This window comes from Melospiza melodia, chromosome 8 (genome assembly GCF_035770615.1).
Source record: "Melospiza melodia melodia isolate bMelMel2 chromosome 8, bMelMel2.pri, whole genome shotgun sequence".
NCBI classification, from domain to species: domain Eukaryota; kingdom Metazoa; phylum Chordata; class Aves; order Passeriformes; family Passerellidae; genus Melospiza; species Melospiza melodia.
In genome coordinates this window covers 18148299-18172723 of record NC_086201.1, presented here as the reverse complement: position 1 = coordinate 18172723, position 24425 = coordinate 18148299, and the positions used below count along the sequence as shown (strand labels likewise).

Here is a 24425-nt window from a genome sequence, read left to right as displayed (position 1 = left end):
AATTAGGATAGCTGGTCATTTTACAGATTCCATTTGCTATTCTTGCACTTGCTTCAAGCCTAATCAACTGTTACAGTTTTAATAGAATGAAAATCTCAGTAGTCAGCTTTTTCAAGGTTTTAGCAGGCAGTACTTTAAAGGGAAAAAACCCCAGCAAGATTTGCTATTTCTCCACCTTGAAAACTTTGAAATGTATATGTGCAGTTTCATGCAAAATGCAGATAACCTGTTAGATAACCTGAAGATTTGAATAAACAATCGTGGTACCTACCTGGTACTTCTATTGGTACTTTCACTTTTACCATTTGCCCTATTTAAGAGATCATAAAAATAGATACCTTCAGGCCACTTCTTCTGGCTTTTTCAGAGATACAGAAAAATTAATTTGACATTGTTTGCAAAGATATTTTACTTACTTTCTGACTCATCTTCTGTAAATGATGAGAAGATTACTATATTAAAAATAAAATTTAAAAAGTTATCTGTGAATATATATTATATATCCACAGATAACTAGCTGTTATATATATATGGACATATATATATGCCCACAATATAACTAGCTGAAATATGTATAAAATTAAAAACATGTATGTACTGTTTATTGCTTGGTCTTATTATTTAAGGGTAGGGGCTGATGGAAAACTGGAGAAGGACTTACAGGATGCAATGCTCAGTTACAACTAAATTGCAAAAGCATGTCTTTAATAAAGGGGAACTTCATCTTTCTAATGAAATGTATTAAATTACAGAGCATTACATATATGATATATAAACCAGAATTGTATTTCAAATACTTGAAAGTCTCTTTATTGAGCAGCAGAAGGTACAGAGGGGCCTGGACCACATGTAGGTTTGAGACTCTTTCTTTAAAAATTGTTTTTTTAATGACAGTTTTTCTGAATTATTAGATATATTCAGAATATCTGAATTCTGCCTAATATCATTCATGTCCTGGTAGTTTATTTACCAGATAACAAGCAATTTTAAAACTAGTGAAGGAAGGAGAGGGAAGCTATCACTAACAAATGAGCCGTTTATGAATCAAGGATTGCAAAGAGCTTGTTTAGGGCTCAGTACAGGCAACAGCACAATTTCTGTTTCATTGTTCTATTAAATTAATGCATGTATAGAAACTGTAATCAGATACATATTTCTGTGTTGTTCTGTTAAGCTTTGTAACTTAAATGAAAATGCTTGGGGCATATTTAGTATAGGAAAAGCCTTCTTGTGTAATAGCAGCAGCAAAGAAAAGATATAATTGCACTAGACAGTAGTGGAGGCAGGTCTCAAATAATGTTTTCAACTCATCAGGAAAACTTTTTTTTAGGGTATATTTTTTTCCCTGAAAAATAAAGTAAATCCTTAAGTCTGCCAATACTTTCCCCAGTCAGTCATTGGCTCCTTTATGGATTTCTGGAAATACAAATGCATATCCTTTAAGTGAGCACAAAGCATTTTGTTACAGCATTCATAGCTGTAACTGTTAATGGTGGAAAAGTAAACAAATGCATTGCATTATAAAGACAAGAATTACACACTGATTACTTGATTTGGATGCATCTTTTGAGACTAGTTTCATAGAAAAGGCACCTAGAGTGACAAGTTGAATCACAGACCTGTAAAATGGGGAATAAATAAATGAATTATTCAGAAAGACCAAGGAGAAACCTCAGGCATCTTCATAGTTCATTAATCCTGCACAAGCAAAAGTAGTAATCAAAGGAATGTATCCAGAAAATGAGTGTGCTTTTAATTCTAAAACGAAGGGACAACTTTGAGTTTAGCATCCTTATAATTGGGAGTTACATTAATTTAAAAAAGAGATTAGCAAAGGCATCCATCTTGTACAAAGAAAAAAGTAGTAGTGGAAATTTCAGCATAGAAACCTGTGATAAAGTTGCATGCTGGAGACTCTGGCTGGTGTTATAATTTACTTTTTCCTTTTATATTGCATCTGTATGGCCACTCCAAGGTGTCTTTCACTCTGCACATTACATTAACTCATAGTTCTCCAGGATATTCCTTTAGAGAAATTTTCTTCTTCATGTCTAGAGTACAGAGTATTTTAATTCTGAATTTATGGTCAGGTATCTTGGTTTTGGTCTTGTATTACTTACCTGCTTGGTGCTATAATCTACTGACTGAATTATTTTAGTGACCTCAGTGCTGATCATACACACTGATGGATGCTGTGTTGTGAACCCACTCCAGAGATTTAAACTTGAGGCGGCATAGGAACATGAATCCTTACCATGTCATTGGATTGGTAATTCAGATTTAGGAGTATGCTGTTTTATTTCTCTCCTCTAATTTCTAACTCTAGGTTTTTCAAGCACTTTTTAACATCCCCTTCAGCCTTCACATATCTTATTTCATAAGATCATTACTGTAGCACTTTGTGTGTCTCTGTGTGTGTGGATTTCTACAAACTGCTTCAGACAGGCAAGAAGCTTTAGGAGAAGGACTATTGAATGAGTGCAGATGAGCAGAATATTATAATCAAATTTAGATGTGGCATCTCCAGGATACATATGTTGCACATTCATGAAGTAATGCAGCAAAGGCTACATGGCTTCATGTAACAGAAAACATAATTAAAGCTCATTAGTTAAGCATTGAAACACACTCTTAAAATTGGTTCTCATAACTAACATTTTTACAACAGTATGCTGTAAACTCTTTTGAAGTAGACACCAAGTAAGGATTTAATTTATTCCCTGGTGGCAGGACTCTTTTACCATATCTGCCTTCATTTTGCCATTCTCTCCCTCCAGCTATTCAAACCTCTCAACTATGCTGTACAGCACATCACTTTAAATAACTGATCCTGCTGCAGAAGGACTTGGAAGAGTGAAAAATAACACTGCTTTCAGTTGATGCACGGCAGGACTTCATAAAGAGACCTGCTGTACAGTAGAGAGTTCAATGCAGAGAGCAGGAAAAAGCAGCTTCATCCACCACTGGTACTAAAGCCATTCACAGTGAACCAGAGTCAGGTTTCGGATGAGTTTCAGTCTGAAACAGTACTATGACACTTGCCTTGCAAAGAATCAGAAGCAGCATCTCTTCCCATATAGCCTTAATTATACATGCTGTTTACTTTTACTTAAAAGGACTGTGGTTTTGATTCACAGCTAAAAGTCAATAAATGCAACCTAAGCTGCTCTGGGATCTAATATTAGCCTTCACCACAGTTAAGTGTCAGTAAGAAAGAATTATGCTTGTTCCTCCCATAATTCAGTTCCTGTCATTTAAACAGTTGTGCAAACCAGTTGTGCAAAATTTTTTAGTTTAATGAAAGTATTCATGTTTGTATAGTTGTATTACTGATGCTTGAAAAAATATGGAAAGATAAAATTTATTAAGTTGTAGAATGTAGGTTTACAATTTTCAGCAGTACCTCACAGAATATGCATTTATACTTGCAATTTTTAAAAAAAGCTGTACTGTTAAAACACTTTTGTCAGCAATTTGCTCTGACTGGGAGTGTCCAAGGACACAGGCAAAGCAGTATCTGTGGGCAGAAAAAGAAATGTCTTTTTCTGGATCAGCAGGAAAAAGCTCAAAAATAATTTATTAAATATCAAAACAAATTCTGAGCATTTGCTTTTAACTGCCATTCAGCCTTGAAATATGCTGCTTCTATTTCTATTTAAGCCTGGAAAGAGTTTCTGACCAAATGTTGGGGTTTTTCCTATTGGTACAATCTAGCTTGCCTAAATTATTTAATTTTCTTTTATAGGTCATTCTTATGCAAGAAGCTAAAAGTAATTAAATTTGCAGGATGAAAACATGGCACAGGCACTGCTGGTACCACCTGGACCTGAAAGCTTCCGCTATTTTACTAGAGATTCTCTCGCAGCTATTGAAAAGCGTTCTGCAGAAGAAAAAGCTAAAAAGCCCAAGCAAGAACATACAGATGATGATGATGAAAATGGTCCAAAACCAAACAGTGACTTGGAGGCAGGAAAGACCCTGCCATTTATTTATGGTGACATACCTCCAGGAATGGTGTCTGAACCTTTGGAAGACCTGGACCCATATTATATCAATAAAAAAGTGAGTGAATTAAGTTTTGCACAAAATAGAATATAACTTTATACACTAGAAAAGCTTAATCACAAAATATGATGGTTAGAACTATCAATCTGCTAAATATCCAGAACCATTCTTTTATTTAACAGAACTGATTTATGCTCTTCCATATTGTGACTGCTTAAATTCTCTTGAGTTACTTGCTATTTACTTCATTGTAAGGAAGATGTGTCCTCCTTGGTCTTGCCTGAACTGGAGCACAGAGGGAATTTGTTTTTTTACAATGTAATAGTAAGACTGGATATGACAAAATAGATGTTCTAAGCTTGGTTTTGCAATGGAAATAGTTGTAGATAACAAGATAGCATCCACTCAAGTTAGTGAAATAGAGGACTGTAACCATATTGTTTGTTTCTGTATAGCTATAGAACATATGCAAACATATATATGAAATGTTTTTATCTCTATACATGTAGCATATAGAGATTCTGTAAATGTTGGCTCATATGAAACTACCACAATGCAAACAATTGCTTGAGGTGCTTGGGTTTTCTATGATAGATCTCTACTGCAGAGCTGTCAATTAGAAGTCTCCAGAGGACCACGGAAAACCTTTGAGGAGGGAATTGTAAAAATACATTTTTGGTGTTCTGAAGAGTTTTCATACAGAAAGACCAGAGCAAAGAGTTATGAAATAAAAGCAATGCATCTAAGTTACATGTGTGAATGCAGCATATGCAAACTCCTAATAGAGGTGCATTTTCCCTTCCAATTTGCACAGCCATACACAGTCTTCCTTTTCACATGATCCCCAAATGAGGGACTCAGAGATAGAAAAGGTAGTTCAAACAGATTCATTCAAGTAAAAAGTGTGAATTTTTACAAGTCAGGATCTGCAGTAGAGTGTATGGGTTTTGGTCTTGTAGCAATGATGCTTACAATTGGAAGCGCACCGGTGTTATTTGAGTTAAGAGAAAGACAAGGAACAAAACAAGTATATTTCCACTGCTGGGATTAGTTGTAGTCTGTTTTAAAATCCTCCAGGGTCTGAAATAGTCCAACCTGGGAACAAGTAAAAGTACCTTAGGTCCTGCACTGATTAGAGAAAGTACAGGTGGCAGTTAGAGCCAGTTTTCCTCTATGCTCTTGTTTATTTCTGTGTGCTCCTTTAGCAGGATCAAGAGGTTCTCTCAGTTTCTGATAGACTGCAAAGTGTTGTGGGTGAGGAGAGTGAAGGAAGATGAACACCCCTAAATTAAAAAATGCAGAAGGTGTTTTATGGAGAAGTACTTAGGACTATCTTTTCCCATCTCTCTGAAACAGAAAGAACTGGACACAGTTGCTCCCTTGAGAGCTTGAAGCTTTCCAGGCTGTCATCAAGATAAGAAATTTGATCATGAGCCACTGTAAAAAAATCAAGGCATAAAATACTTTACACTCCAAAGAAACTTTTTTTGCTACAAAAAAATCATGCAAATAATACTGTCACTTTTGTGGCTAAATTTGTGGTTGCCTTTGGTTTGTAAAACAGGTTTAAAAATTATGGCCTCATTAATGGGAACAGAAAATAAAGCAGAATCTATATGTAACTGCAAAACCTAACAGTTGCCAAAGTTAAATAAACAATGCTGTAGATAATACGAGTATATACATTATTAAGGAAATGTAAAGAAATTAAAGTCCAAAGAAGTAGCATTGCCAAGGGTTACTTAAATTTATATGGTTTGGGTTATGACAACAGTTCCATGGAAATTCTTACAATATGTCACCACTAAACCCTTTTCTTGACTAGCTGCAAAACTTCAGGAATAAAGTTGCATAACTAAGTTCAGGGATAAAGTTGTCTGAACAAGTGAAGTTTCAGAAAGCCTGAGAAGTTCTGAAGTATAGTTTCTAACCTCCATTGATCAGAAAAAGCAGTCAGATTTTATGGAACAAAAGTAAAAGCTCACACTAACAATGGATTTATTAGTATCTGAGAACAATTAGTAAACTTCAGGATCTTTAGTCACAGGTGACATCTGTGTTTATATTACCTAGCAGTATAATTATGCTCAACAGAAAACAAATGGACATCTTAAATCATGGTCTAGAATTAGTCATCCCTCCTCTGGTATATAGTAGAAACTACCCTTAATCATTGACTTGTCAGTGCAGAGGAAATCATATGTGAATTTAGTCTGTCTTCAGGCTCAGCTGCAGCAGTGACCTTGGGACAGGCAACATCTTTCTAGCATTTCCAGCTGGGTGAAGGACTCTAGGGCAGGGAGAAATGCCAAGGAGTGTGTGTCCCTTCTCTGCCACCCTCAGTGTTAGCTTGATGTTTTTCTGTGAGCCTGCTCACCAGCAACACTTCTTTACCTATTTTCTTTCCTGCCGTGGAGTGGTTTACTTTCCTTCCCTGAGATTACTGTCCAAGCAGGCAGTAAAGGCCACAGAGAGGGCAGGATTTTTCTGATCACAGCCAAGTTTTTACAGAGAATGGAAATCGACATGGAGAACAGTGATACTTTATAGCTCTGCTGAGAGTGTAACAAAGACTCTATTATGGTAACATAAAGCAGAGCCATTACCATCGACGAAGAGCAAAAGGAATGCAGAATAGTTATGTCCTGAAGAAATTTCAAGCAGAACCAAAGATGCAAGTAAACCTCATTCATAGACAAATACACTTAGGCAACGACTGCCCACAGAAACAGAATAAACTGAACACAAACCATAGGTTTATTGTACCAAGTTTTAAAAGATAATCACTAGCTAAATTTTCTGCTCGCATATAGGGAAAGTAAGAGCACATTGTTAACAAGAAAACCAGAATTAATTTTTTTTTAATTTTGTTGTCATAGGATGCCAAACCCTGGCATCTGTTTGTCTCACACTACTCAGAACTATGTTAGCTGGCAATAGTATTTAAAATAGAAAATTAAAGCAAATTTTTAAATTTTGAATGACTTGTAATGACAATTTCTCCTTATCACTATACATATGTGTGTATATAATTGTCAAGTATTTGTTCCAAATACAAACTGCCATTTAGAATTGTCCTTTTGCTATTTTGGCTTTGTTTGTGTTTGCTCACAAGGTGGAATACATTTGATAAATTTGAATCACTTTAATCAAAGACTTCATAAGAAATAAAATTGAAATATTTTAGTGGCAAAATAATGCATTTTGCTTTTATTGATAAACTGCTATTGTTTTTGTAATTCCCACAAATTTTAATTAGATCATAATTTAGTTCACATGCTGGAAAATTTTGCAATTTGAGTATTGGCTGTGGAAAACTTACTCCATTGCATTAATAGGAATAAGTTATTTTTGTACCACAGGTAGCCATTAGAATGGAACTTGTACCTCTCAGGTGGCAAATAGAAATTTATAGTAAGAGGTGAAGATATATATGTAGCCAGCATTGTATTTTAATTTTGTATTTCTTTTTTTTCTTTTGCAGACTTTCATAGTATTGAATAAGGGAAAAGCAATTTTCCGATTCAGTGCCACATCTGCCTTGTATATTTTAACTCCTTTTAATCCCATCAGAAAAATTGCTATCAAGATTTTGGTACATTCATATCCTTTTTTCTTAATGTTGATTTAAGTGTTGCTATTTAAAAATACTTAATGAGTGAAATAATATTTTTCATGTGGATCTACAAATTGTGTCCATGGGAGTGAACTATGCTAAAAAAATATATGTTGCTCACATTTAAAAAAGGAGCAATATCACATGTGAATTGCAGTATGATCTTCATCCCTGCCGAGAGAATTCTCTACTGAACCACCTAAATCTGTCAGAGTTTAAATATCAGGCTTTATATCTAAAAGGAGACCTGATCCCATACTGAGCCCTGCAGCTAAGGCCACATTAGCAACAAACCATTGCACTTGAACATATCTAAGGTCACACTTTTAGCAAGACCAGTAGTACTATTCATGAACTACACTCACTTAGCAAGGACAAAAGAGCATGGGTAAAGAGCAGCTTTTTCACCATTGTGTTTTCAGCATTGGGATAGGTGTCCTATAAAAGATTTGGGATAAAGGAGAGTATTTTCAAATATGCTTCAATCATGTTCAAAGGAAAACTCAGGCCTAAACAACCAGCCTCTGACTAAAGATCTTTTAGAATGATCCATCCAGCTGTATTAAATGAGTACATTTGGGTAGTCATTTCATGATTTACAGAGTTAAAGATATGTTTAAACTTAATTTAAAACCTGCTATAATTACAAAAGTGTTTCATTTTTTAATGGAAATACACCATAATATGCCAGATGACATACCATTTAAAATACATAATTTTATGTGCAAAGCTTTGTTTTTAGGCTTTAATTAGAGTGTGATGTTATTTGTACACATTTGTAAGCACTTAATATTTTTAAGTTATTTCAGTGTTACAAAGCTGTTCTACTTTTTTGACTTATGTGCCTTAACTATAACCTACATTATTCAGCATGCTTATCATGTGCACTATTTTGACAAACTGTGTATTTATGACCATGAGTAACCCTCCAGACTGGACAAAGAATGTAGAGTAAGTTAAACATTTTTACCTCTTTATTTTTAGATCTTCGTTTTTGTGTGACTCCAAACAAGAAGCATTTATTAAAATGTGAATGCCAGAATGGGCTTGTCCAGAGTCAGGAAGAATCAGATTTCATGAGACCATCAATATCTTTCCCATTTCCTCCTGAACAACTTAAATGTTTTAGGAGTAACACCATGTTTGCTAAAATTACGCCTGAGGAATATCTGAACTTCTGCTGTGCAGTAAAAACAGGAGGTCTTGTCCTTGGATATTCTGAGCTGTAAATCAGACAGGGAGCTACAGATGTGCATGTAAAATTGTGCATGTAAAATTGTTGCCATACCTTGCTTGAGTATCCATGATCTCATCACAGCGGGACTTTGATTGTGCCTTGCTGGTTTGACCTCATAAGTGCCTGCCACAAGAAGGACACACAATCCACAAATCACAAGGAACTCAAACTGCTGAGGAAAGGGCCATACCTATGAAAGAGCAACAAAGAGCTGACCTAAATAAGGAATATTTCTCTTTCTTGTTCATGGTTATAAATGCATATTTATTCTCTAACAAAATACAGATACATGTTTTCCTCTGAAATACTGTAGAATCATAGAATGGTTTGGGTTGGAAGGGATCTTAGAGATCATACAGTTCCAAAGGTGTCCAAAATGCTGGGACATCTTCCACTTGGTCATGTTCCTCAAAGCCCTTTGTTTTTATTTGAAATACTACTAATGGAAAACCTGCTTCTAATCACTTGTTGCTTCTTTTCCTCCTTTTCCCAAAGAGCCATTACTGGTTTTTATTTATTTATTTCTCTGCACTAATGAACCTTATACTGAACCCTGTTTAGAAACCACTGTCCTTAACCCATTCCCCATCAACAAGATGATGGCTTGTTAGAGTTGCAGAGAGTCTGAAAGGAGAGCTGTAGGGTCTGTAGGTAGAGCTCCTTTATTCTGGAAGTCCACAGAGATCCATGTGGGTCTCAGGAAGTGCCTGCATTATGCTGGTTATAACTGACTATTCTATGTTGTTAAGTGAATAGCTGTTCCCACACCAGGTAAGCTGGTAATCATGCTCCCCATCTTTGAGAATAATAGTCTGGGCATGCTTTCTTATATTTGATGATTATTTAAGAAATAAACATGTAATACAGCATTAGTATAGCTATTATCCAGAATTGATTTTTACAAAACTCTCTGATTTAGACATAAAAAAAAATTCTTCAGTTTTTGTAACACTTAGACATCTACCTGATTTATGAATGCAAGCAAAGAGGCAACCCTGCGAGTGCCAAAGAATGTACATATAAATATCAAAGTCTGAAATGTTTCCATAAATACTAGAATCAGAAATTATTTGTAAGTACAATAACTGAGATTAAACCAACCTTTTAGAAAATGAGTAGCATATATATCATGTTCAAATTTCAACAAAGACTGAACAGCAACTACAATATTTAGGGCAAGTGAAGTTAATAATTTACTCCTTTCACTTCTAAGTACTTTTTCTTCTAAGTAATCTTTGCTAAAGAACGGCACTATCTGTAAGCATGCAAAAATCCATTATTCCTGCTCTGATGATTTTCAGGTACACTTTCACTGGAATTTATACCTTTGAATCACTTATCAAAATTCTTGCAAGGGGCTTCTGCTTAGAAGGTTTTACTTTTCTGCGAGATCCATGGAACTGGCTTGACTTCAGTGTCATTTTAATGGCGTAAGTGGTTCAAGAACTTTTTAAGCTTTTAGGGCATGAAATTAGTGGTAAATATTATTTTAATAAAGGTATTTACTTAAACATATTTAATTTTTGCAACCTTTGAAGCTTAGACACTGTATAACACATTTTAGTATTCATAAATCAAAGTAAAATACAGCAGAAACTGAAATGGAGTGTCAGCCATTAGTGTAATTACTGCTGAGGGACACTAATTTCATGGCCTACATTTTTCTGCTCACCAGAAATGAAGCCATCCCTTTGACTTCATGTTACCGTCCCATTACAAGCTAATTAGTTTAACTAGATGTTCAAATACAAATCAGTGAGTTTCACTCCAATGGCATTTAAGCAAAATTGATGAAAACAATTATTAAAGTGAAATGTACTGAAGAGACAGGTAAATTCTGAAGTATGATTGCTAGTATTGCCACAGAGGTTTTGAAGACCCACATAATTAGTATAAGCTCTGCCTCAATTCTGAATAACTGTGATTTAATCCTACAGGTATGTAACAGAATTTGTAAACCTAGGCAATGTTTCAGCTCTTCGAACTTTCAGAGTATTGAGAGCTTTGAAAACTATTTCTGTAATTCCAGGTAAGAAGTAGTTGGTGTCAGGTGTTAGGCCCCTCGTATCTCCAACTGTTATTTGTGTGCTGTCATTGTGTTTGTGTGTGAACTCCCCTATTACAGATATGTGACAGAGTTTGTGGACCTGGGCAATGTCTCAGCGTTGAGAACATTCAGAGTTCTCCGAGCTTTGAAAACAATATCAGTCATTCCAGGTGAGAGCGAGGTTAAACACCGAGGCTGACTTTCGTTCCATTGAATTCACTTCCTGTGAGCATAAGTCTTGCTTTTTGCTGCTCATGTTGCCAAAAAAAAAAAAAAAAGAAATAAAAAGGCGTGGATCATTAACTTAGTTTATGATTCTTTGCCTTTTCAGCATTAGCTTCTTTTATTTTGCAAAATCAGCCTTTGAGTTTAACAGTCTTGCATGAAACACAAAATATGAGGCCTATAGGTTATTTTGCTTTGTTTTTCTGCATTTTATTGTGACAAATTGTCTCTACATTACAAAAGCTTAGTGCTATGGCTATGGCGTTCTTGGTTATGAAATTTTTCCTTTTTTTAACTACTTAAAAATTACCTTAGTCTTAAAAATAAGCAATTAACAACAAAAGAAGATACCAAAAAGGAAAAAAAAGATGCACAGGAAAATTTATCAAATGCAAACTATTTTTTCATTCTAAATTACCAGCAATTCTATCTCATGCTGCTTTGCACTGTCACGAAGTCATGTCTAGAATTAACTGGCAACTGAATTATTTGGAGTATATTTAATGCAGAGAAAAATTAGTAAATGCAATCAAATCTGTACCAGGAAAGCATGATTGATAAAGTTTCCTGCTTGAGAATATTATATATTCGATTTATTGGAATATATGTACATTGCATATTCATAAAAAGGAATCTTTTTCTTTCGTTCATCTTCACAAGCTCTGAGGCTGCTCATGAAGCTTTACCTTTTAAGAAATAAAAAATATTTAAGTGTCTGCATGGCCTCTTTAATTATATGGGAAGGGCAAAGATACTCTTTGATAATTCTATGGACCTTTTCTCTTTGCAGGTCTGAAGACAATTGTAGGAGCCCTGATTCAGTCTGTGAAGAAGCTCTCGGATGTGATGATCCTGACTGTGTTTTGTCTGAGTGTATTTGCACTGATAGGGCTGCAGCTGTTCATGGGCAACCTAAGGAATAAATGCCTGCAGTGGCCTCCAGACAATTCTACTTTTGAGATAAACATTATTTCCTACTTTAACAGCACAATGAATGAAAACGGTACTTTTGTTAACATGACAGTGAGCACGTTTAACTGGAAGGATTACATTGAAGATGAAAGTAAGAATATCTGATATAACTATTCTAATATATTTATGGCTAAAATGTGTAATTCTTTGTGACCAAGTAAAGAACATTGAGGGGTTTATATTTTTGACTTATGTAGAACTGCTTACAGTCACTGATTTACAGAGATCAAATACATACAATAAAAAATACAGCAACCAGGAAGGCTCCTAAACAAGCTATAAAGGGATCAATAGCTAGTTACTATGATTAAGCACAATTTATTTTTATTTTACTTTGTATTGCTTTCAGGTTTATTTGATCTATTCATATATGTTTCTAATGCTTTCTACACAGCTCATTTTTACATTTTGGAAGGACAAAGAGATGCCCTACTTTGTGGTAATAGCTCTGATGCAGGGTAAGACCCTTTCAAACATTCTGTGTTATGCTCTGTAGGAAAAGAAATAACATGAGATCTAGTTGCAACCCCATATTTAGCAGGGTTACAGAACTTATGGAGTTTGTAGCTAAGTGAGAATTTCTTACTGAAGTCAAAATTTTTTACACTATGGCTAAACAAAATAGCAATTAACAGCCTTTTTTCTGCTTGATTGGAAAATGAAGTTGGTATTATTGATAAGATCAGATTTTTTTTAAAGTTTCCTTTGATGATTTGCTGATTGAAGAAAACAGGAGGAAACAAAAGTTAAAAGTGAGAAAGAGAACATGGAAAATATAAAGAAAGTACAGCAGTGACTTCATAGTTCACGACTGAATCTATTTTTCAAGCCTAACTCTCTCACTTCTGGCAAATTCTGCCATTTACATGTGCCAAATTATATGCCTAGAATTGTTAGCTGAACTTGGATGCCTGACTGGCAGCAGTGAAGAGGTTTACTAAAAATAAACATATCAATATTATTGAGGGAAATCCCTAATACTACAATTGGATGTAGCTAACAATATTTTTTAATCTGTCTGTAACCTTAACAACATTTTAGCAATTATTTCTGCCAGGAAATAATTAATTTGGAATAAAGATTCTCTTTGCAAATTGTAATTGAGGAGAATTTTAATAGTAAGGTAATTTCAACCCGTGAGTGGATGAAAAGGATATCTTTCATTTACTATGCTATTTGTTAAATTCTTGGGAATTTTTTTTTCTGAATTAATTTAATTGTAATTTATGGATTTTCTGTTGAAAAATAATGCATAGTCTTCAAAAAAATAATACGTATTTTCTAGAAGGGAATAAAAGTTTTGACTAAGTCCTCGTGTTTGATTTTCACACAGGCAATGCCCAGAAGGATATATATGTGTGAAAGCGGGCAGAAACCCCAATTATGGCTACACAAGTTTTGACACCTTCAGCTGGGCTTTTTTGTCCCTGTTTCGGCTAATGACTCAGGACTTCTGGGAAAACCTCTATCAGCTGGTAAGAAATTATTGTGACATAAAGAGTAAATTGTTGGTGATGTCCAAAAGCACATAAATAGGCTTGTCTTTGCATGAGCTGAAAAAGATAAGTTGCGGGATAATACATAAATATGCTTTCCACTCTCTAGACACTGCGTGCTGCTGGGAAGACATACATGATATTTTTTGTTCTGGTGATTTTTCTGGGCTCTTTCTATCTGATAAACCTGATCCTGGCTGTGGTGGCCATGGCCTATGAAGAACAGAACCAAGCAACAATGGAAGAAGCAGAGCAGAAGGAGGCAGAATTTCAGCAGATGCTGGAACAACTGAAGAAGCAGCAAGAAGAAGCTCAGGTAATAATAGAAATTGTACTTTCTGAACAACCTTGTTCCTAAGGCAAGGAAAAAGATCTTTTATGATTAAGAACACAAACAAATTGTGCAGTGAATTTAAGAAAATAAAAGGTCTTGCAGCATGTTTACCATGCAAGTTGTAAAAGTGGAAATAGCCAATGAAAACCAGGAACTAACCAAATAGTAAAAAAAGCAAGCTAATGGTACAGAAAAGAATGTTACTTCATTCATGGAAAGACTGTAAAAGTAAAATGTTTTTCGTAAGAGGACTCTAGAAACCTGATTTAAGTAGTCATAAATAATGGTCCTTTTATGTTACAGATCTTATAAATAGCATGAAAAATGCTATTTATCTATCTATCTGTTTATTTGTGTAGTGATGTTACTTCTGGTTTACATCTCAGTTAAAATTTCCAATCTTGATGTACTTAACAATTCCCCCCAAATATTCATCAAATAGAGAGAAGGATTGTAATCAGTGTTCTTCTAGGTTTCTATCCAGCAAGATTAATTTAAAAATCCCTAATTGACACTGTAGTAAATTAGAAGTTTATGTATTCTTAGAACAGACAAGCAATATTCAAAACCAGATGAGCAATATTCATAACAAAGATATTCCTTCAGAATTCTTTTCAAGTAATCTTTGTTTCCTTTGAAAAGAAAATTATTTAAAGTTTTATGAAAAAAGGCATTTTAATAGATACTTTTGTGAAAGCTTTTCTTATCTGAAAGTAAAATATATGCAGGAGTTCAGGTCTGTGAGTCAGCCATCTGTTTGATTTCTGGGCTGATTTTCCACTGCTTTTCAAACAGCATTTAGTCATTTTCAACAGGACAGTGTGTATAAAATGCTAGCAAATTTGAAACTCCTATGAAACTCTATTTTTGGTAATACTTTACAGGTACTTTCTCTGGGTAGAATGACTCCATAAAGTGCTAACAAAAACACAAACTCTCTGTCTTTTGCTTGAAAAGAAACCTTTATGTATGACTTGTGAAATCTCATTAGCATATCTTTATTTTAGTCAGTAAACTTTATCCCTTCCAAATTACTAAAGAAAGAGTAGAATCCTGCAAAAATCAAATTTAGAAAGGTTGAATGTCAGCAAAGTGCATATTGCTGGGTTTTTCTTAAATCTGGTGTTTTTATGCCTTAAAGGCACTAAATCACATTATACTGAAAGATATCAGCAGGCTCATCTAGATGTTTGTGTATCTGACAGTGGGGGGAAAGGAAGCTGATCCAGACTTAGAAAGAATAGATTAAGAAACAGAGACTATAATAAGGCTGAATAAAGACCCTGGAAGTCATCTTTTTTTTTAATGAGTGACCACTACATTCATTATAAGTAAAGCATTATTATAGTCAGGATCTCTTTTGTTTGTGAAAACATTAGATGAAAGTAGGCAGTACAAGGTGGATCACTGAAGTGTTGAATTAGTTGCTAAGGGAGAAATTAGTTTGGGACCCATCTCTTCACTCCTTTGACACCAAACTTATTCATCCACAAACTTAAGTCATCACAGTGGTCTTTGGATTGCTCCACTTGTTTGACCTTTACAAATACTATATGAAGTAGATGGGTGATGACTCAGCATCTGCTGCCTTTGTTTCTCTTAGAGTCTTTGAAGGATGATATACTGGAACCAGTATGACAAAATTTTGAGTATTGCTTTTTTATTTTATAAACCCTACAGAATCCTTTTAATACTCCATTTAGCAGAAAAAGTCTGTATCAAGTCAACTTGTATAGCATGGGTTGTATATTGTGGCAAAGATATTAATTCATACTATGAGCTTTCGAACTATCCTTTCCTGATCTAAAGAGGTATGTCATCATTCCTGAAATACTTGGCATTGAATATAATATGTTTAGCTGGATAATTACTAGTCATCTTTGTTGTATAACTCTAGTCTCTTGCCATTTATCATACCACCCTTTTTTGTAAGCTATGAGCAGCCTATCATCTCCCTAAAGATATTTCCACTCCAGAATTTCATCGCAATCTCCCACAGTTCTTTTGAGGAACAGCACTGGACATACTCTCAATTCTCTTTTATTTTCATGACTAAAAGAACCTTTCTCTAATGAAGCAAAACAAGTAGGCTGACCACTGTAGTTAAAGATACTGGTCCTGAATTTTGGGATGACTCTGCTCCAGTAAGTCATCTCACTCCTTTCCACAGAGAAGAAATCTAAACATATTTTATTCTCTCAGGCTGTAGCACCAACAGGAAATAAATGTATCTTTGCATATCTGTAAGAAAGACTTAGAGTGCAGATACAGTGAGACATATGGAGGGGAAATGTGAAGAGGGAGGAAGGACTTGAAGATGTGTCTAGGGGTTGTGCCTGGTACCAGAAAAGGCAGAAGGAAAGTAAAGAGAGTATTCTTGCTGTGAGGATAGTGAGGAAAGGCTGGATTCAACTGCTTTCAGGGTGCTAGCTGGATTTGATATATTAACTCACTGGATGAATGTTAGGCATTAGTCTTGTCTGTAAGAGCTCAGAAGGGATCCGCTGAATTAGACTATGATGTGGGGCTTTTCTAAAGTGAAAATGGAATAACAGGTCCGAAATACGTGAAAAAGCACTATGTTAACAGTTTTATGACTCCTTTATTTCAGGCAAATGTCTTGTGCAGCAATTCTTTAACAAATAGTGTAGTTATTGTTCTGCTGAAGTTGGTGCTTAAATAACTCTTGCTGCAAAACAGTGAGGAGCTGTACAACTCAATAGTTTATCTTCAGTACAATTAGTTTGGGTATATTTACACACTCAAGAGTGTATGAAGAGCATTATTATCAGAGTGATAATAAAAAACAGTTGATAAAAGACTATAAAATTATTCTTTTTTGGCCTACTAAGAATGCCTTGCTTTGTAACCTGACAGACAACAGCAGCAGTAGCAGCGGCATCGGTTGCATCAAGAGATTTCAGTGGTGTAGGGGGATTAGGAGAACTCCTGGAAAGCTCTTCAGAAGCATCAAAGTTGAGCTCAAAGAGTGCTAAAGAAAGAAGAAACAGAAGGAAGAAAAGAAGACAGAAAGAAATGTCTGAAGCAGAGGACAAAGGAGATATCGATAAGTTCCCCAAGTCTGAGTCAGAAGACAGTATCAGAAGGAAAAGTTTCCGCTTCTCCACAGAAGGAAGTCAACTGACATATGAAAAAAGGCTCACTTCTCCTCACCAGGTACATCACTATTTTACTAAATCACATGTGTGTACTGTACTTTAATTTTCACTGATATTACAGCAAGTTTACATATTGGAAGTTATGAAAATGGTAAGGGAAGGAAGTGGTAGTACCATTCACAGTGTAAGTTTGAGATGGTTTGACTCATTCTATTAGGGATAAAAACAACATATCAAGAATACTTATAAACTTAGTTAACACATTTCTGAAAATGTATTTCTGAGGATGTGTCTAGTAGACTGGAGAAAGAAAGATTAGTATTCATATATATGTATTAATGAACCATACATTTTCTGTTTTGGATCCATTTCAAAACTATACAAATATGTCAGCTTTTTAGCAGACTGCAAGATCAAAATACTCTGCACACGAAATCCCACATTACTGTTAATTTCTATTATTTTCCTTAATTAACTTCTTTAATGTGAAATAATGAGAAAACTAGCACTATAAGGACACAATAAGGACAAACTACACAGGGATCTTCTGGGCCTGTATCTGTAGCAATTTAGTCATACTGATCTTTTTCATTAGAAATCATTATTTCATCATTCTCCTTGCATCCAGGAGAATAATTTTCATCATAGGAAAATAAGTTGTTTATGAAGGACCTCTGGAAATCATTTAATACAAAGTTCTATCTCTACTTCCATAAATCAAAGGGTCACTTATGTCGCCCAAAGGTATGCCCTCTGTATTTGGCACTGGTGAGGCTGCACCCTGAATCCTGCATCCAGTCCTGGGTCCCTCAGTATAAGACAGTCATGGAGGTGCTGGAGCAGGTCAAGAGAAGGAAAGGTGAAGATCTAGAGAGTGAATTATGAGGAGAAGCTGAGGAAGCTGAGGGTGTTTAATCCGAAAGAGTCTTGGGGGGTGCTTTATCACTGTACAGCTCCCTGAAAGATTGTGGCTGGGTGGAGGTCAGCCTCTTCTCCCAGGCAGCCAGTGACAAGATAAGAGGAAATAGCCTCAAGATGGCCAGGGGAATTTGAGGAATTCCTCCATGGAAAGGATTGTAAAAAATCAGAATGGACTACCCAGGGAGTAGGGAGGTGGTGGAGTCAGTGTCCTTTGAAGTGCTCAAGAAATGACTAGACATAGTGTTCAGTGCCATGGTTTAGTTGACAAGGTGATGATCAGTCAGAAGGTTGGGCTTGATGATCTTGGAGATCTTTTCCAGCCAAAATGATTCTGTGCTATCTTGGCTTATTTCAAGGCTACAAACAGTTATGGCATTTTTAGAAAAAATCACTCAAAATGCATCTCTTCAAAATGATAATGTGTGATTTGAACCAATAGATGACTTTTACCTATGCATACCACACAGGTTAGAAATAACTTCTTCATTAAAGATGCTCTTGAAAGATTTGTTGGGTTTTTTTCAGTTGTAACAAAGCTTTCGGGCAAAAGATGACAGCATACAACTAAAACTTAGGTGCCCCAAGAGCAAAAGAATTGCAAACACTAGAATTGCTAAAAGAAGAGCTCATTTGTTTTGTTAACCATGGAGAATCTCCTTGGTGAGATAGAGTCCAGAGTATGAAACAGCGAGGCAAAATGGTAAGGGGAGATAATCTGCTCAGCTGAGCCCTGTAAGAGGTTTTGTCCTTTGATACCATATTCCATATGCAGATGAATGATGCAGTTTTCCAGAAAAATCAAACCTTCCTTTCAGTCCTTACTTTCTGATAGCATTTAGACACGTATATTTCTACCTCTACATGTGTTAGAATTGCAGCCATTTTGGCTTATATCTTTTGTCTCAATGCAGCAGGGACTTGCAGAACAGACATTACTTCTCCCAAATCCCTGAGGGGGCTGATCCAATTAGCTGTACTCAAAATGTGGCAACACATATTGGAAAGACTGGCCTGCAAATAAAACATAGCAGCCATGGGAACATTCTCTAAAAGAACAAGGCTATCACTGGTAGTCAGATGAAACCCTGGTGAGCATGTCATTTTTGAAGGACTGTATGTTGCCCAGATATATTTACAAGGAAATGAAAAAAGGGTGTAGGATTTAGTTTACTGCTTTATCAGAATTCAATGTCATGTTCCATAGAAGCTAGGGGTTTTTCTTAATAAAATTTTCTTTCAGTATAAACAAAACAGCACTTTTTCTCCAGCCAAGTTTGCATAAATGGGTTAGCAAAATAATTTGGCTGGTATTTTTCAAGTAACTCAGCCTGAGGCTGACAGCAAGCATAGAAAATTTCAGCCCAAACTATTAAAATTTGGTGTAGCTGTAAGAGCAGCAAAAACCACATCTCTTAATGGTAAACACCTGCCAGACTTTATAACAGGCAGTTCTACCAGTGCAGCACACACATAATATATGAATTTATACATCTCGTGCATATACAGAGATACATATGGGTTGATAGATGTATATATGCAGTTTTTGATTTTTGAAATACTAACATGGGTTTATATAATATAGGATAGTTTTCACTTTCACTTTAATTATCCTGGGATCAAACGCGTTGCTATTATATATGAGGACTTTCCACCTGCAGAAATAGTGAAAAAGTGACAATAGTCTCAAACCAGGTTTTTGATGAACCATGATGTGAAGATTTGCAAAAATGCAGAAGTGAAGAAGGCTGAATGCCAGTTTACTTTTCTCCACAATTAGTACTCGTTTTATTTATTCATGAATGCTGTTAATAAAATATGTAGCAAGGGAGAAGAACACTTCATTAACTGGCTTCTACTGTAATTAAAAGATGAATTACCAACAACCACTGATTTCTTTTTCTCACTTGTAACGGAATGTCTTCAGGTAACCGTGTCCCTGGTGAATACTCTCTTTGAGTGGCCTGATAGCAAAGTGATACCTTCTGGCAGGTGTATACAACCTGCTATGGCCCCCGGAGAGCTATGCCTAAGAGTGCTGCTGCTGTATCTCCACAGCTTCCCCAAGCTGCCCCCTCTGTCTTCTAGATACTGTTCCCTCACTCTTGAGCCTATTGGGAAGAGGTCAGTTAAGTTCCTTACATCAGTTTAGAGGGATTTCAATGGCAAACTTAAGATCACTTTTGCATCTACCAAATAAAACAGAATAAAGTGATGGGTGAGCATTATTAGTTGTTATCCCTAGGAATCCAGGCGATAAAGAAGAGAAGTAAAAGACTTTTAGCTCTGTACTGTAATTGAAGGAATAAAAGACAAGTACCTTCAAAATTTTGATAGTGATACTGAAAACTGTCTCCAGCACAGTCCATGCCAGTTCAATGCACCTTCTTCACTCAGAACTGTTCAACCTTGCTTACATCTTCTGCACAACTTTTCCTCAGTCGTGCTACATTACCTTAAAAGAATTTTTCCCCTCTGCTTCAGGTCCCCTGGTGAACACATTCCCCTAGTGGACACACTTATACCATGGAAGAAAAAAGTGACTATCCTTCCTCCAGCACTGTAAATATTCTTTGAAAAGCCAAGAACTTAAAAGTTTAGTTCTGATGCTGTTTTGTTTGGTTTGTTTTAAATCTTTTACAGTCTTTGTTAAGCATTCGTGGTTCTCTGTTCTCACCAAGACGCAACAGCAAAACCAGCATTTTCAGTTTCAGAGGTCATGCAAAGGATATAGGATCTGAAAATGACTTTGCTGATGATGAACACAGCACTCTTGAGGACAATGAGAGCAGAAGAGATTCTCTCTTTGTTCCAAATCGACATGGAGAGAGGCGCAACAGTAACATTAGTCAGGCCAGTGTGTCGTCTAGAATGATACCAGCCCTTCCAGTGAATGGGAAGATGCACAGCACTGTGGATTGCAATGGAGTGGTTTCCTTGGTTGGAGGACCTTCAACTCTGACTTCACCTACTGGTCAGCTTATACCAGAGGTAATTGTAAGTAAGCCAGTATTTATTACAGTTTGGGTCAGGCACAGAATTTTCTCTTATTCCTCATCTCTGCCTTCCTTATAATTTCGCAAAGAAATAATTTGCAATAGTTTCTAAATGAGACAACATAAAGGAAAAAAATTCCTCAAGCCTTCATAAAGTCTGATATTCTTTCTTTCAGCAAGAGATCTACATATAGAAAAGAAAGATTAATTGAATTTGACAATTTGTACATAGTTGCACTTCAACAAAGTAGATATTCAATATATAAATAAGGCTATAGCTTGGAAATATGTATAGGAAAACTCCTATAAAATGAAATAAAAGGTGGCTTCTACTGTCATGATAGTTATTAGAAATACTCCTTTCTGAATTCTTCTCAAGGACTTTTTTCTCATACCTTTCATGAGAAAAATATGTACAATTCCTATGTACCTTTGAAATTATATAACATTTTAGTCTCAGTTTCGGACTTCTGTAAATTAAGATGTTCTTTCAAATATTCAAATAAGCAAGCCATTTTCATCTATAGTAATTTTTAAAAAATCTTATTATTACTATTACTATTATCACTATCAAGGAGGTACCAAGCAAAAATTTTGTTCAGCCAGTCATTTGAATGACTGAAGGTGAACCACCTTTGGTCTCACACAGTGTTGGTATTGGGTCCTGCAGTTGATTATTTGTACCACTGCAGAAAATTCCCACTGAGTCCCTCAATGAAGAAGAAATACTGACAAGAACAGAAATATTCAGTGAAAAACATGGTACATTGCACAAATCTGATTTGATTATCACTATATTACAGCAACTTGAGGAGGTCGCTGGGGTGAGAGAGAAGGATAAGAATTTTGTTTCTTGATCAGAAGGCTGAATTTATTGATATATGATATATAATACATTATTACTATACTAAAGATAATATGGAGAGAAGTTGTAGAGGCTTGTTAAGCTAAGCTAAGAATAGAAAGAATTTAAAAACAAGAGAATTTTTTGTTTCTGTGTTCCGGAGAGCTTGCTTTGTGATTGGCTCTCAACTGTACACATGGAACACGAACTAATCACAGGTGTATCTTATTGCATTCTACAGCAGTTGATAATCATTGTTTACATTCTCTTCTGGGGCTTCTGCTTCTCAGAAGATAGACAAATCTGAAAGAAAGTATTTCTGTGAAAAAATGTCTGCGACATTGCTACAATATTTATGCAGTAAATACTGTTAATTGGCTGTTGAAAAGGATGGTCTAATTCCTCAGTATTTCATTTACAGGGCACCACTACAGAAACAGAAATAAGGAAAAGAAGACTGAGTTCATATCAAATTTCCATGGAAATGCTGGAAGAGTCTGCTGCAAGACAAAGAGCAATGAGCATAGCCAGCATACTTACAAATACAATGGAAGGTACTTAGTGCATTTTATCTGACAGCGAAGTTCTGTTAACTACATGTACAGAGAAATTATTTACATAATTTTCTTTGTAAATGTGAAACTGGCATGTGAAATCTCTGAACATTAAATACAAAGGGCTTTTGAGCATTTCTAAGGTCATTTACACAATCTGAATGGTTAATCACGTTTCATGACGCCTTCCAAAATATTACCTTTGTGGACTAATAGAGATAAAATAATAGTATCTAGGGGATTACCAGAGCCTCAAAGAGAAAATATAGTATATATTGGTATAAGCTTCATAAAGGATTGGTATAAGGTTCATAAAGAATTAATGTTGACTTTTAATATCTGAAATTAAGATATCTGCTGTTAGCAAGTTAAGTAACCTAAACTAAATGTCTAGATTCTCCCTACTACACACAATCACAAATGTGTTTGTCTTTCTCTCCTGGGAAAGAAAAACACATTTCTCCCTTAAGACATTTATATCAGATGATTTACTCTTTAGTGAATAGACTTCACCATCCACTGGTGGTAGAGGATCTTAAATAAATTAAATGGCTTATTTTAAGGTAGATAAACATGGGAAATCTCATGTTAGTGAGAGCAGTTTATTTGATTGATATAATCTTCTCCCATATTTTAAACAAGAGCTTCCAGAAGATACATTTGTAATATTCATTTTTTCTATTTTTTTTTTTCAGAGCTTGAAGAATCCAGACAGAAATGCCCACCATGCTGGTACAGATTTGCAAATACATTCTTGATCTGGGATTGTTGGAGTCCATGGTTAAAAGTAAAGCATGTCGTCAATTTAGTTGTGATGGATCCATTCGTTGATCTTGCTATAACTATTTGCATTGTTTTAAACACCTTGTTCATGGCCATGGAACATTACCCAATGACAGAACAGTTTAGCAGTGTCCTTTCTGTGGGGAACCTGGTAAGTAGTTTGTCTAGCACTACTTAATGTAAAAGTACCCTTTTCTAAAAGAAGAAACTTATAAATGTATTGTATTTGTTTAAATTTATTCAGGACTATTTTTTTATAATCAGTTTAGAAATGGTACTTATGATTTTCACAGGTAAAAGGATTTTTTTACTGGAGCCTTTATCTTTCATGAATATATATGTTTTTAACTAGTATAATGGAATAACTGAATATGTGTGGAAGGGCAGTCTTCACAGGAATGCCAGATTTCTTGGTATCTACCTTTGGTTTTTTCTTTCAAATGTTAAGGTAGATTATGCTATTTTTACCATGGTACTGATATAACATCATTTTTTTTCTGTACAAAATTGATAAAATATTCCAATTAATAATTTCTCTTGGATTTTTTTTCAATTACACTGCAGTGAAAATACTTTTACAAAAAATATATGCTCTCAAACTTTTTGTTGTGCTGCACAAACCACTGATCACTACGCACTGCAAGAAAATGTTGAGTTAAATTCTGGACTTAAAAACACTAAGATGCATTGATAATTTCACATTTGGCACTTAGAGATATTTCAAATAACATTATCACCCTGAAGTTCATTTTCCTAAAAGGAAATAGCCATCATACAGCACAGTAACTATACGTGAAACCTCTATACTCTTACACAAAGCATGGGACAAGAATCTACAAATTCCCCTGTCTTCCCCTGTCTATCTGTCAAGACAGACTTTAGAGAGTCTGTGCTTAGACAGTCTGACATTAGAGACTATCATCTTTTTAGACTGTAAGCTAGGAAAATACTTGCTGTCAAGTCTTCTTACTGGAACCATCCTCATCAAACAGGACTTAAAACACCAGGTCACATCACATCATCTACTGAGTGGATAGTCCAGCACATACCAGGGAGCTGAACTGCTGACTGGTCAATAGCTTTTTATATGTTTATTAAATCTCTGTCCCACTATAAATCCTGATTTAGTTACTTGTTTTCAGTGTTTAGAAATACTTAGATGCCATTTGGAGATAGCAATCAGTTGTTTTTTATAGTAACAGGTAAGAGAACTCACTAGATTAACAAAATTCCTCAGGTATATGAATTTCTCATAACAATTCATTACATTTTGTTTTAG

At 35.3% G+C, this 24425-nt stretch overlaps 1 protein-coding gene across 1 annotated transcript in view; it reads left to right on the top strand.

Moving 5' to 3' along the window:
- LOC134421294 (sodium channel protein type 2 subunit alpha-like) overlaps positions 1–24425 on the top strand; it is a 67477-nt gene that overhangs the window by 11252 nt on the left and 31800 nt on the right. The window contains exons 4-16 of the mRNA XM_063162022.1: positions 3746–4062; positions 7490–7610; positions 8485–8572; positions 10160–10288; positions 10984–11075; positions 11921–12193; positions 12497–12560; positions 13436–13577; positions 13708–13914; positions 16810–17109; positions 20613–20960; positions 22231–22363; positions 23059–23297. Of these exons, the coding sequence (XP_063018092.1) occupies positions 3796–4062; positions 7490–7610; positions 8485–8572; positions 10160–10288; positions 10984–11075; positions 11921–12193; positions 12497–12560; positions 13436–13577; positions 13708–13914; positions 16810–17109; positions 20613–20960; positions 22231–22363; positions 23059–23297 (2403 nt within the window). The 5' untranslated portion in view covers positions 3746–3795. The remainder of the gene's footprint in view (positions 1–3745; positions 4063–7489; positions 7611–8484; positions 8573–10159; positions 10289–10983; positions 11076–11920; positions 12194–12496; positions 12561–13435; positions 13578–13707; positions 13915–16809; positions 17110–20612; positions 20961–22230; positions 22364–23058; positions 23298–24425) is intronic.